At 40.2% G+C, this 12,243-nt stretch overlaps 1 protein-coding gene across 1 annotated transcript; it reads right to left on the bottom strand.

Moving 5' to 3' along the window:
* Window positions 1–989: 989 nt before the first annotated feature.
* Window positions 990–8,532, bottom strand: LOC102066205 (serine/threonine-protein phosphatase 4 regulatory subunit 3B-like). Its single transcript, XM_014268694.2, is given in 12 exon segments — window positions 990–1,076; window positions 1,641–1,812; window positions 2,258–2,397; window positions 2,745–2,914; window positions 3,544–3,702; window positions 4,150–4,252; window positions 4,916–5,047; window positions 5,239–5,355; window positions 6,155–6,268; window positions 6,477–6,554; window positions 7,784–8,340; window positions 8,343–8,532. Coding segments are annotated over 12 exon segments (2,019 nt in total).
* Window positions 8,533–12,243: the final 3,711 nt, after the last annotated feature.

Raw genomic sequence — 12,243 nt, 5'->3', positions numbered from 1 at the left:
TTCAGACAAGCAGCTCAGTACTTATATATCAGTATTTCAAATTACATGGACATTGACTTTCCAGAAAGTCCATGAAACTCACTGATGTGTTCAGCAGCAGGGCTGCTGAGCATCCCTGCAGTGAAGACTTGTTCAACCACTGGCCTCAGCCTCTTGAGAGCCTATAGACAACCAGATACTGAAATCTGCTAAAATAATGCAATTTTAGGCAAAAATAATTGCTTTAGTTGCAAAGTTTGAGATGTCACCTGCAATTCAGTTTCAAAAGAGTAGAAATCTTTTTAAAACCCTGTTCTGGCTTGGCCCTGACAGATTGAAAGGGAAGCCAAGAGTGGGGTAACCCTTTGCACAGTGCATGACATCACTGACTACAACAGTAAGTCACAGGAAAGGAAGCAAACCCACCCAGTCAGGTTTCATGTAACTTTTTATTAAAATATAACTTACAAATAACACATCTTATGAAATTACAGAGTCCAATTGTAATTCCTGAATTTTACAGCTCAGCATGAATATTGCCATATACTTAGAAATGGTGTAAAACAAGTACATTGGGATCTTTAACACAAAATAAACTTGTTTGATGGAAAAAACTATTTTATATATCTATACAGAAAGGAATTTTTTCCAAACAAGAGCTACAATTAAAACTAGCCACTACCTTAAACTAACTACTAACTAAATCTTCAAAACATAGGAATGGCTTCACATTAAACTAATCCATGAGAAATAGACCTAACATATGTTACTATATATTGCTACTATATTTTGTAATATTATTTATGTTAGTTATATTAGATTATATTGTATTGTATTATATTGTATTATAAACTTCTATTACCACTGCATTGCATTAATATTGTATAATAATATCTATTAGAATAAAGGTCTATGTGGTGGATTGCAGCTGGTTCCGTGTTTTAACATTAAACAGTTGCAGCACTGGAAAACCCATAATAAAAGTTCATATTTAAAATTTTCAGTTTCCTTTAGGAATCCAGATGAGCTCTTTTCTTTGGCGGTGTCTCATCATCTTCATCATCAGGACAACCAAATGCTTCAAATAGACCTCTCTGCTAATTAGAAAATGATAAAAAAATGAGATTCCCACATTGAAAAAATACATTGCCCCCAAGTCTTAGGAGTGAGCAATAAAATTCTTGCCACAGTTTTCTGTAGCTGCTCAGAAGCTAAGATTAAAATAATTCTCAGCTGTAAAAGGCACAAAAGAGGTATCACTTCCTGCATTTTGTCTGCTTAAAAATACTTATAAATTCCCTGATGGGCAATAGATTCCAAAAAAGGCAATCTTATTGGTATATCACACACACAGGGCACCAGCTGGGCAGGGAAGAAAGCCAAGGAGTACGTTCAATCATGCAGAAGAGGCAAAATTAACCTGTGCCCACCAGATTAACAACAGACTCCAGTCCCACCTTATCCTCCTTGAACCTTACCCCAAACTAATCAGGGTTTCACTCTTAGTGAAACTAGTCCGAGATTTGGGTGAATTTGTCCCTAACTAAGGTACCCTGTACAAGGCTTTTGCCGACTGTTCCACATTACACCCAGTAAAGTTCCACGATGCTGCTCTACTGTCCTATGTAAGGACAGAAGCTTCCATAAAAGTTCTCTCCCACCTTGGGGGCTGTCACCACTGTTGTCAGGGTTGTATATGTTGGATAGGAGCCATTGGAGCTTGCTGGTGATGTTGGAGCTGCCTTCTCTTCACCTTCACTGAACTGCACATCTTCATCCACCTGTGAGACTGCTGCTTTGACAAATGTCTCACCAGGTAATATGGAGGAGACACTGCAAGAGACATAGGACAAGTGATTGAAGCTTTGCCTGATGTTTCATACTCAGACAGGTCATAAATGGCTTCCAAAGCTTTAGAATTAGTTGACTTGGAAAAGGTAATCCAGCTCCAGCCCTGCTTCCACCTGCGCCAGAAGCTTCACAAATACCCAGGCAGACTGATAATGAGGCAGACTGAATCCTAACTCAGAAGAACAAAGCAAGATTATGCTTTTCATAAACTGAGAGTTTTCTGAACAGAAGATTTAATCTACTGACCACATCAGCTCTGCTCAAAGAAAGGCAGACGGGGGTTTACTCTAACTCAAGGAGTTTTCAGCAAGAGTGAAATCCAACCCAGCTACCTGCTTCTGCTGCTCTTTGGGAAATTAAAAACTAACCAGCAGACCTGCAGAATGGCAGTCACTGGCAGTCTCATAAGACAGAAACTGGGCCATACCTGTTCAGTTTCTCATTTTGCTGGTATTTTTCTTGCTCATATTTTGTCTTCAGTCCCTGGAATGTGTGAATGTTTTTGACAGATTCCAGTGCATCAGAGAAGTTCTCAACTATATGTGCAATAAGGAAGTGAATATCCTCCTGAGTAAAAACATATACAGGGTTTCAGGCTCAAATGTTCACATACAGAAAGCCAGAAAGCTTTTAACTTTTTATTTTGGAAAGTAACTGCTTCCTTGTCCAGAACCAAAATATTGTTGTCAAGAGCAAACAGGAAGCAATCAGATTTATTCTTAGGAAAAAAGCTGAGATCTAGAAAGAATTATTAAACTTCCCTTAGAAATAGTCAATAGACTCAGCAATGTCCCAGTTCCATTTATGACTCTTCCAGCAAAACAAGATGTTTGCTATCTTGGAAAATTCTGCCTTTTGCCTCTTGCCCTGCGAGGTCATGGACATGTTGGTGCTAAGGCTGCTGCTGAACTCACCTTTCGGATGAATTCAAACAGCTCCATGGAAGCAGACTTGAGCAGGTTGCACTTATTCCGGTTGTCCAACACGGCATTTACAACTGGTTCAAACAGGTTTCCCAGAGTGATGTAATGGTTATAAAGTTCATCTTTCAGGCCAATTATCCTCCTCATAAAGCGAAGAGCACCTGTGTGAAGAAAGATATTCAAGCATTCAAAAACCACGTGCCAGGCTCTCATCTTGTGGAACAATTTAAAAACCTGGTGTTACCCCAAGAGGAAGATGCACCCCAAAGTGCAGAAGCAGATTTGTTGACCTTTTCAGGAACCATGGATTTCTTTCTCAAGTCCAGCAGCAATGCATTCCAGCATGCATAAAGTTCATATATTAACTCCCCACTGTGCTTTTGTCCTTGTTCCCCTCCCAGAACAAGCCCTAAGTCTTTAAATATCCTGGTTCACAGAATTTCACTCACTCTCCACAAGGAGAACCAGATTTAGGACATTATTAAGAAAGGACACCATTTCCACTGAAATGAGGTAGGAAATCTGATTACAAAGGATCCTGCCATGAAGATTTGAAAGGATCTCTGTAGAGATTTGAAGATTTGAAGGGAGACAACAATCCTCTTCCCACAAGAAACTGCATTGGTCTGTACTGCTGCTACCTCATTTTTTCCAAATTACTTAATTGTAGCCTGTAAAACCCAGCAAATGAACAGGAATACTGAGTTCAAGTGTACATTGGTACTGGTACACCTTCCACACAGGACACACAATGCCTTGAAAAAGGAAATCATGACAGTTCCATACTCACACAAGGCCAGAAATTTGTGTTTGGATTTCATCAAGACCAGTGTTCTTCTTAGGAGATCTTTCTTGATAATGAAAATCTTCATGTGATACTTGTGCCGTTCCACACAAAAAGACAACAGCTGCAAAACTGAGGCAAGTATTTCTGCTGTTTGATAATTATCTACAAGAAAAAGTAATGCCATAAGTTGTACAAAGAAAAAAAAATAATGTACTGTCAAAGTACACTGAGCTCAGTTGCTATTGGAGTTCCTGACATATTTTTAGTGGATTTTTGTTTTACTGGATTGCTTTAGGAAGCAGGACATTGGGCCAGAGCAAAACAACAAACACAACTGTGGCTTTTTTGCCTTTACAGTAAATATTCTTTAAAATTAGACTAGTAAAACTATGGCACTATTCTCAATATACATGAAGGAAGCGCATCTTTACAAAGTAGACCATCAAGCTATGTCAGCATTCACAGCTTCAGGAAAGGGCTATGAAACGTCCTGCCCCCAGAATCACTGTCCCTGGAGGAACAGCAGCTTGCTGGCACGCATCACAGGTTTATTGCTGTTACCAGGACTGTAAGGCCCTTCAAAGGGAAAAAAATTTAAATTGTCATTACCTATTTCATACCATTCTTCTGATGTATCAGCCAGAAGCGGCGCTGTAAGAACTTGAATGTAACGGTCGTAGAAGATATCGAGAAATTCAAATATTTCTAAATTCTAAAACAACAATAACTTCATTAAACACTGCATTCACATACAACCTTTTAAATAAAAGAGTAGTAACAGAAGAAATATCCTACAAAGAATTCTACTGAGTTCTTTGAATCTGCAGCACTGTCTTCACACGAGATCAATTTCTTCATTTTGGGACAAACTTTTGTTTCTTGTGTCTCCAAACAACCTAGCTATCACTAAAAGAATTCCCAGCATGGATGCAAATATATACTGTAAAGAACATCAGTGACTCAAAGTGCTTGACAAAGTGTACTTAAACCATTCTGAAGTGCACATAGTTTTGCTCAGAAGAACCTGTAAACCATTTTTACAGGTTTTACAGGTATTCTGGTACATAACTATGTATTAAAATATTTCAGGATTTATCATCCAGATGAGAGAGCTATGGTCAGACAGTACTATGGCACTGACACGTGCGATTGTATGGTTTAATACTGGCGCGATGACCCAGACCCATACCTTTCATCAGAAAATTAGCTTATCTTTTGCTTATTTAAAGTCACTATCAGACCACAGTACACTCAATTAAGGAAAATTTTTATATATTTTTTTTTATCCTCTGCCCACAGTAATAGCAATAGAGAATATCAGGCTTTTAAGTTTACCAAGACAGTATCATATTTTCTCCCATTCACGTTCTCTTACACTAGCTATGGCCAGCATTTTTTCTGGATCAATCAGAGCACACAAAATCTCCATCAACTGATTATCTCCTCCAAACTCAGGGTTTGGACTACAGATTATCTGCTCAATGACCTCAGTGATGAGTTGGGTATCCTGCAAAAAAACCCAAAGAAAGAAATGACAAAATAATTCCTCAAAAGAATAGAATGAGTTCCTCACTTTCTTCATTTTTTTTTAAATAAGAATTAAAACAAAAGGCAGAAATTTAGGTTTTATTTTTCTGGTTATTTTCCTGTTTGCCTAGAACTGGTATATTCAACAAACTCCAAACCACTTTTACTTACATTCTCACTCTTCTGGGCCTCTTGCATTACAAATTGTTGGACGGTGGCTAGACTAAATTCTACTAGATAAGACAATATATCCGTAGCAGCAGCTCTAACTTGCAGATCACCCATTCCCTCACAAAGAAAAAAAAAAACATTAATTTGTTAGAGTTAATAAAGTTTGGTACTTATTATCATGTGAAGCTGCAAAGAGGAGGCAGTTTAAAAACTGGAGAACATTTTGTTACAAAAATTTTCATGAGAAACACGATAATATGGTTACAGAAAAACAGTAAGGAACCAGGCAAATCCTTCTCCTACTATTTTCCTCCTTTAGAAAGGGCACAAGGCTTTCTGTGTATTTGAGAGCCCTAACTTAGGCTAGAAACATTCACAACATCCTACTTGCTTCAATATCTAACTTTATTGATATTCCATGCCTGCTATCCACAATTTATTAATTTTATACTAAAGGACCAACTGTACAAATCAAGGTGTACCACAGTTTCTGTGCCCATTTACAGACAACAAGAATCCAAAACTTTCTTTGAGGGATGTGATTTTCTCTCATTAAAAAAAACAACAATCAAACTTCCGCATGAAAAAGTCTTTTTCACCTTTTGACTACCTTGTCACAGGGGCTTCACAGCCCTCAGACTTTTTCATCATGAAGTCTGTAAAGTAAAAATAGTAAGAGCAGTGAAGCCAGCCTACTCCAGAGCAGAACTGTGGGCAGCTTCTGGATTCTGGACATTAGCAGAAAACTCCACTCTCAGCAGAGCAATACTCTCCAAACAGACTTATGAAAAGGTGCTCAGCAGATTAAAAAAAAAAAAAAAAAAAGAAAGAAAAAAAAAAAGGAGAAAGGCTACATGGCTGTGGGCTTTTCTCACTTTTCTCATTTTATTAAAACCAATTCTAAGTTTTCACTTACCATTAACCTTTCAAGAGTTGGAAGAAATCCCAACTTTGCCAAAGTTTGAAGAAATTCATCTCTTTTCTCAGGTAATGTGAAAGAAAAGGCACAGAATTCTTTGAAAAACTTCATCTGGTGCACAGGAAAAAAGAAAAAGTCTTATGTATTTGAGTCAGAAAACTCTCTGAAAGGAGGAAACAGTTACAATTTGCACTGGAGGCGTACTGCCTCTTAGAAATACTTCTAAGACTGCAGAACTCTAAGGACAGTTACAGTTTCGCTTTCTACTTCATCCCTCTCATTTAAAGTCTTTGAGGAGCCACTGAGACTGCTGACTTACCAATTCACATTGTTGCTCGCCAGCAGTAGCTTCATTTGTTAATTGTGCAAAAACTTCAGGCAAAAATTCCTCATCTTTCTGTGGAGCATGCAAAAAGAACACAAATTACACAGGGCCTTCTGGAAAGTGAAAATATGATCCTTCTAGGATCACACACTGCCATTATTTTTTATTACAAAGAAGGCAAATGCTAGAGTACACACCCAGCACGATAATTTCCAGCACTTTCAGAACTCCTCCTGTGCAGCTGAAGCATCTCCAGGACACCAGAGCCACAGGTAAAGCTGGGCACAGGGGATGATCCCTAAAGCTGATCCCTAAATTTGTCTCTACAGTGTGGCATTTCCTTTCTTTCTCTGCTGTGCCACCCCTATGCTTTGCAGTTCTGTCAAAGCCCACAGACTCCCTGTGGGATTTGCTACACTCACACACACATCAAAAAGACAGAGATGGACAGTCCTAATTTGTTTTAGACTCCCTCAGAGCACTTTGCACATCAACTTCTAGGGAAGAAACTGGAACACTTCTAATGTAAAACGTGTTAACCAAGAGAAAACTTTGGCCCTACTGTACCTGCACCATTCATACTACACTATGAACATCCCAAGGGGATCAGTTTCCCTCTTTTGGACCCACAACATTGCAAAGCACCTTTTCAGTCCATCTCTGTGAGGACTCCATTAACAGATGGCAATTTGGCTGCAGCCACATTCTCCTGAATCTTACTAGCAGTAAAACCAGCTCTCCCACATGAAAGCACTCTGCTTTGCCAAGATGGGAAACTTTTGTGACTATTATGTGCTTTTCAGATTCACATCCTCTACCGGTATAAGATATTTAAAGATATATAGGACAACACTACACTTCGTGTTAAGCATTTCATTCTTTACACTCCAAGAAACCCAGGAACGTCATAATTTCTCAAGTGTTTTGGCACTTTCTGCCATATCTGTCCACCCATTTCTCTGCACCCTTTTACACGGAAAACAGTGGAATAAATGTCCCTGGAATGAAATACTGGAAGTTGCATTCCTTAAATACTTATATAAAACCAGTTTCAAAGGTTTTTTGGCAATCAAAGAGAAGGACTTTATTTTGTTACAGCCAATAAAAAGTATTAAGATATTCACCTGAAATTTATCATTTTGAAAATACAAAAAATCCAAGGTATCAGAAAGAAGGGAACGCATTCAAAACATTGTGCCTGTGATTAACTTACACAGTGTTCACCAGCTTTAAACCATTTCCAAACTACAGCCAGAGGGATCTCTACAGATCCCATCTAAGCCACATTAAAAAACACTTACCTGCAATGCCTGTAAAATCTCCTCTTTGCTGCAGCTGATGAAGGAATTGAGGGTAGAAAGAAAACCCGCTTCAAAATCTGATGGATTAGGCATGATGATGGTGCGAATGTACTGTGCCCTAGATGTCAGGCGGATTTTTTGCCTGAGTTCAGGGTCTCTGATAGGAATAACCTCCTGAAGCTTTGCTGTTTTGGTTAAGAATTCCCTGTGCCATGCTGGCTGAGCCAAACAAGGATCATATTCAAGGCATCCGATGACACCCAGAATACACTCATCAGAAAACATCACCTCAAAGAGAATGGTTTTGTCCAGGTACAAAATTCCTCTCACAATGTCAAACAGAAGATGCAATCCTTCAGTGTTCTTTACACTCTCACAGACTTGGAAAAGCTGTAGCAACTTTGGAATATAGCCTTCGTTCTTCAAGGCCAGTGCTAGCTTTTGCTTACGGATGCGTGAGAGGCGAACAGAAGCCACTAGGTCTGCAATCTCTCCAAGTCTGTGGAGTTCACAGGTAGGAAGGTCTATCAAATGACTAATTCTACTCATTTCTTTAGGCATTCCTCTTCTGACTCAAGAAGGTCCTGGGTAACTTCCAGAGAATGACACCAATACCCAAAGGGGACAAGAGGGAAGCAAGACAGGAGCCCACTCTGCACTGTCCTCCTGATGCTCTGCCCCTCCAACTGCCTCAGGTGTTCTTCAGTCATTGTGATGTCACTTGGATCGGAGCCTGCTGATTGGTCCATCCCTCTAACTCCCAGACTCCAGAATGTTGGGCTCATGACTGTCCAGGGTCACGGTAAGTGACCAGTGGCTGTTGTCTGTTGGTGACCTTTTAGAACTTCTAGAGCCCCTTCCAGTACCTGCTGGGAGCCTATAAGAAGGCCGGAGGGCAGCCTTCTTACAGGCTTTTAGAGCCTCTTTCCAAGGGCACGAGGAAAGAGGGGGAATAGCCTTAAGCTGTTTCTGTTGGATATTAGGAAGAAATGCTGGACAATAAAAGTGGTGAGGCATTGCCAATGGTTGCCCAGAGAGATTGTGGCTGCCCCATCCCTGGAAGTGTTGAAGGCCAGGCTTGATGGGGCTTTGAGCCACATGGTCTAGTAGAAGATGTCCCTGCCTATTGCAGGGGCGTTGGAACCAGATGAGCTTTTAGGTCCCTTCCAAACCTAGCTATGATCAAATCGTCATCATGGAAGCAAGCTGGGACACTTCCCCAACTGCACTGCAGCTGAGGGCTATGGGCTTTTCAGAAGAAAGAGGCTAGGAAGTGTTAAGGAAACTTCCCTGTCCAGCCACCCAAGAGCCACTTTGGAGTCACTCTCACATCACTTCATGTGGGACCAAAGGCTTTCACAGCTGTATCCTCCACTCTCAGGCAGTCAGACTAGGTTTCCTTACCTGCTTAACTCTGGATTTCCCATAGCAGAGTCTCAGATGTCCAGATCCTCAAAATAGTTTAATCATGGTTCAGTAACTAAATAACAAAATAACAACTCAAGCTGGCACCTCCGAGGAGGAACCTTAAATAAAGAAACTCCTGTGCTTTTATCCCCTCACTGCACAAGGTCATGAATGTCTGGGCTCATCAACTCCTACTGTGTCTCTGAGTCCCCTGCTGCCCCACAGGTCCCTGTGCCGTTTGTAATGCAAAGGGCAGTTCATGGCCTCTTGCCTTGGGCTTGGGCTCCTGCCCCCCCCTCCCCCGCCCAGAGCTCAACCTGCATCTTGTACTGCAGCTGCATCCCGAGTTACCTGCACTGAATGTATTCTTTAACACCTACCTCACCAACATCTACTGAAAAAGGAATACAGCTGGCTGCAAGCAACCAAGGGCACTCCTGGAACGTGCAGAGGACAACTTCCTTATCCAGGCATTAGACGATCCACCCCTGGAAGTGTTGAAGGCCAGGCTGGATGGGGCTCTGAGCAATTATGTCCAGTGAGAAGCATCCCTGCTCATGGCAGACGGGTTGGAACAGGATAATCTTTAAGGTGCCTTCCCACGAAAGCCATTCTATGATCCTATGACTTGGAAGAGACTTAAAATCAGTAATAACTGTACCTCTTACCCCGTGTTGGCTTCTTAATGGCAGCTGCTTTTGTCTTTTCAGTAAGTGCAAAGAATAATTCATGTTTGTGCAACATCTTATAAGTGTCCTCTTCCTGTCAATTACTTTAAAGCTGCTACATGTTCCTTCATACCACATTCACTAAGGGTGACACTGGCCCTTCCAGAAATAGGACAGATGCTGCAATATAGGGAGACATCAGTGACAGTGAACAATTCCACTAGCCTATGAGAGCTGGAAAGCCTTTTGAAAGCAGATGACAATGAACAGGTCCAGTGTTTCACAATTAAGGGCTTGTCCCAGCTTTTTCTACCCATGGTGATTCCTTGAAAAACCTATAAATTAAACAACACACACTTTCAAGATAATATTAGCACAGAAGGTAATATAAAGGCTGGTGTTTATTGGAGGTGTCCAGAGGCAGATATGGAAAATGGCCACAAAATGCACCCCTCCCCCCACCCAGGGTAAATGCAGTTTTGTAAGTTTAGCAAATTAGCATAATCACCAATTAGAGACATAACTGGTGAGACAATTTTCCCCAGTTAAACCCTTCCCTGATTCCCACTTCCCCTTTTTAGATACCAAACCATTCTTGATGAAAATGCATGAATGTATCTCAAAGAGCTGGTTTTGACCTTGGCTCCGAGGGAGAACCAAGATAGGATAGGGGCCTTGTAACCCCTGGGACTTGGAGCTCTGGAATATATTTTGTCTTTCTGTCGAGGCAAAAAGGTAAGGAAAAGCACTGGGAGAATGAATACACTAATGTTATGAACAGGCAAAATGAAGCCAAGATCTTCTAAAAGGCTCGGACCTGTTTCCTGAAAGTCAAGACAACCAAAGAGGGGACCCCAGGGTAAGCGCCTGGGGCCTATGCAGCAAGTCAGAGTTACAAACTAACAAAACTGTGTGCTACACAGAGTGTTTCCTTGGACACTGGCTCTGCAGAAAGATCCAGGTGCTCAGCATCCAGGAGTTTTAAAGTCTCTTAAAGTGTCAGGGTTGAAGCACTCTCAATCGGTTGGTCCATAACATGGTGCATTTCTGGCCAATCATCCTGGAGTTCTGAGGCTTCACTGGCTGGTTAGTCTTCCAATCATATTTCATATTAATGTCATCATCTCATGAGGTAGTTTTCTAGAAAATTCCCTTGCCCAGATCTCACCACCCCCCCCTCTAGTGGGCACACATTCCTATTACAGCACATTTAACTCCATAACTTATTACTCCATAACTTATTACATAAATTAAGCACAAGACTTTATTATATTAATGAACAATTCATAACCTTACCTACAAAAGCTACCTTTATTTATAGCACTAATAGGCTACAAATACATCTGTAAAGAATACAGAGAACATGTAAGAAAAAAAGGCAAAAATCAATTCAGCATCAATGGAAAAATGCATCTGAAATAGGCATGGAATGAGTCCCATGGTAAACAACACACAAAATTTTCAGGAGGTCCTTAGAAAACAGTAGACTATATGCAGGAACAAATTGTGATACTTTTTCTAGTCAGAATCACTTTAATATAAAGTTTTTACTGGAAGATGTTGATTTATTTTTAGTAAAATAATCATGGTAGAAGTCAGTTTTGAGGAATTTCTTGTTTGAGCTTTATGCTATGTATCTTCTTTTCATAGTTCTGATACTCTGCTTCCTTTTGGCTTTCAAAACACTTTTCTAAAAAAAGAGAAAGAAAGTGTAATAAATGAGAGAGATGAGAATTAAAATGCTTCAAGCCTAGTCACATATTTTTAATTTTCATTTTATGAAAATGCTCAGCTCTGGATTTTCACTTCAATTAGAATGTCATAAACCAAGAAAAATATTTCTACCTACTCCATCAAAACATGCAAAAGTACTTTGTGAAATATGAATTGAAGGATATTTGGTCTCCAATGAACCAGAGATCTGTCTTCCCATTTGTGGAGATGGTGGGGAGGAGGAAGTGATGAAAGCATTTCATAAAAAACATCAATTTGAAATGGAAAATAAAGGACTTTTAAAGACTGGCTAAAGCTTACAGATATTAGCTATGAAGTGACAATTTTGAGACCAAGTATTTAGTCAGCTAGGAATAATTCCCACTTTCTAAAATTCTGGTTTTATAAAGATCAGCTCAGCTCCATTCACAGAGGCGGTGGTGTGCAGGCAGCTTCTCTCACAAGACTGTGGATGATTTTTTTATTTTTAAGTGAGCTACAGAGGAACAAGATTTGCAAGTGTGACAAACACTTTTCCCACTAGGCTGTTAATCTGACTGGGTAACTCCTCCATGCAGCACTGCAGAACTGAGGAGATTCCCAGGTTGGTGCATCCATGCAGACTGTGTCTTAGTTCTCCATACATCGCAGGGGCAGAAATAATCACACTGC

This window comes from Zonotrichia albicollis, chromosome 3, assembly GCF_047830755.1.
Source record: "Zonotrichia albicollis isolate bZonAlb1 chromosome 3, bZonAlb1.hap1, whole genome shotgun sequence".
Taxonomy (NCBI): domain Eukaryota; kingdom Metazoa; phylum Chordata; class Aves; order Passeriformes; family Passerellidae; genus Zonotrichia; species Zonotrichia albicollis.
Note: the sequence above shows the minus strand (reverse complement) of the source record. Positions and strands in the feature narration are given on the sequence as shown.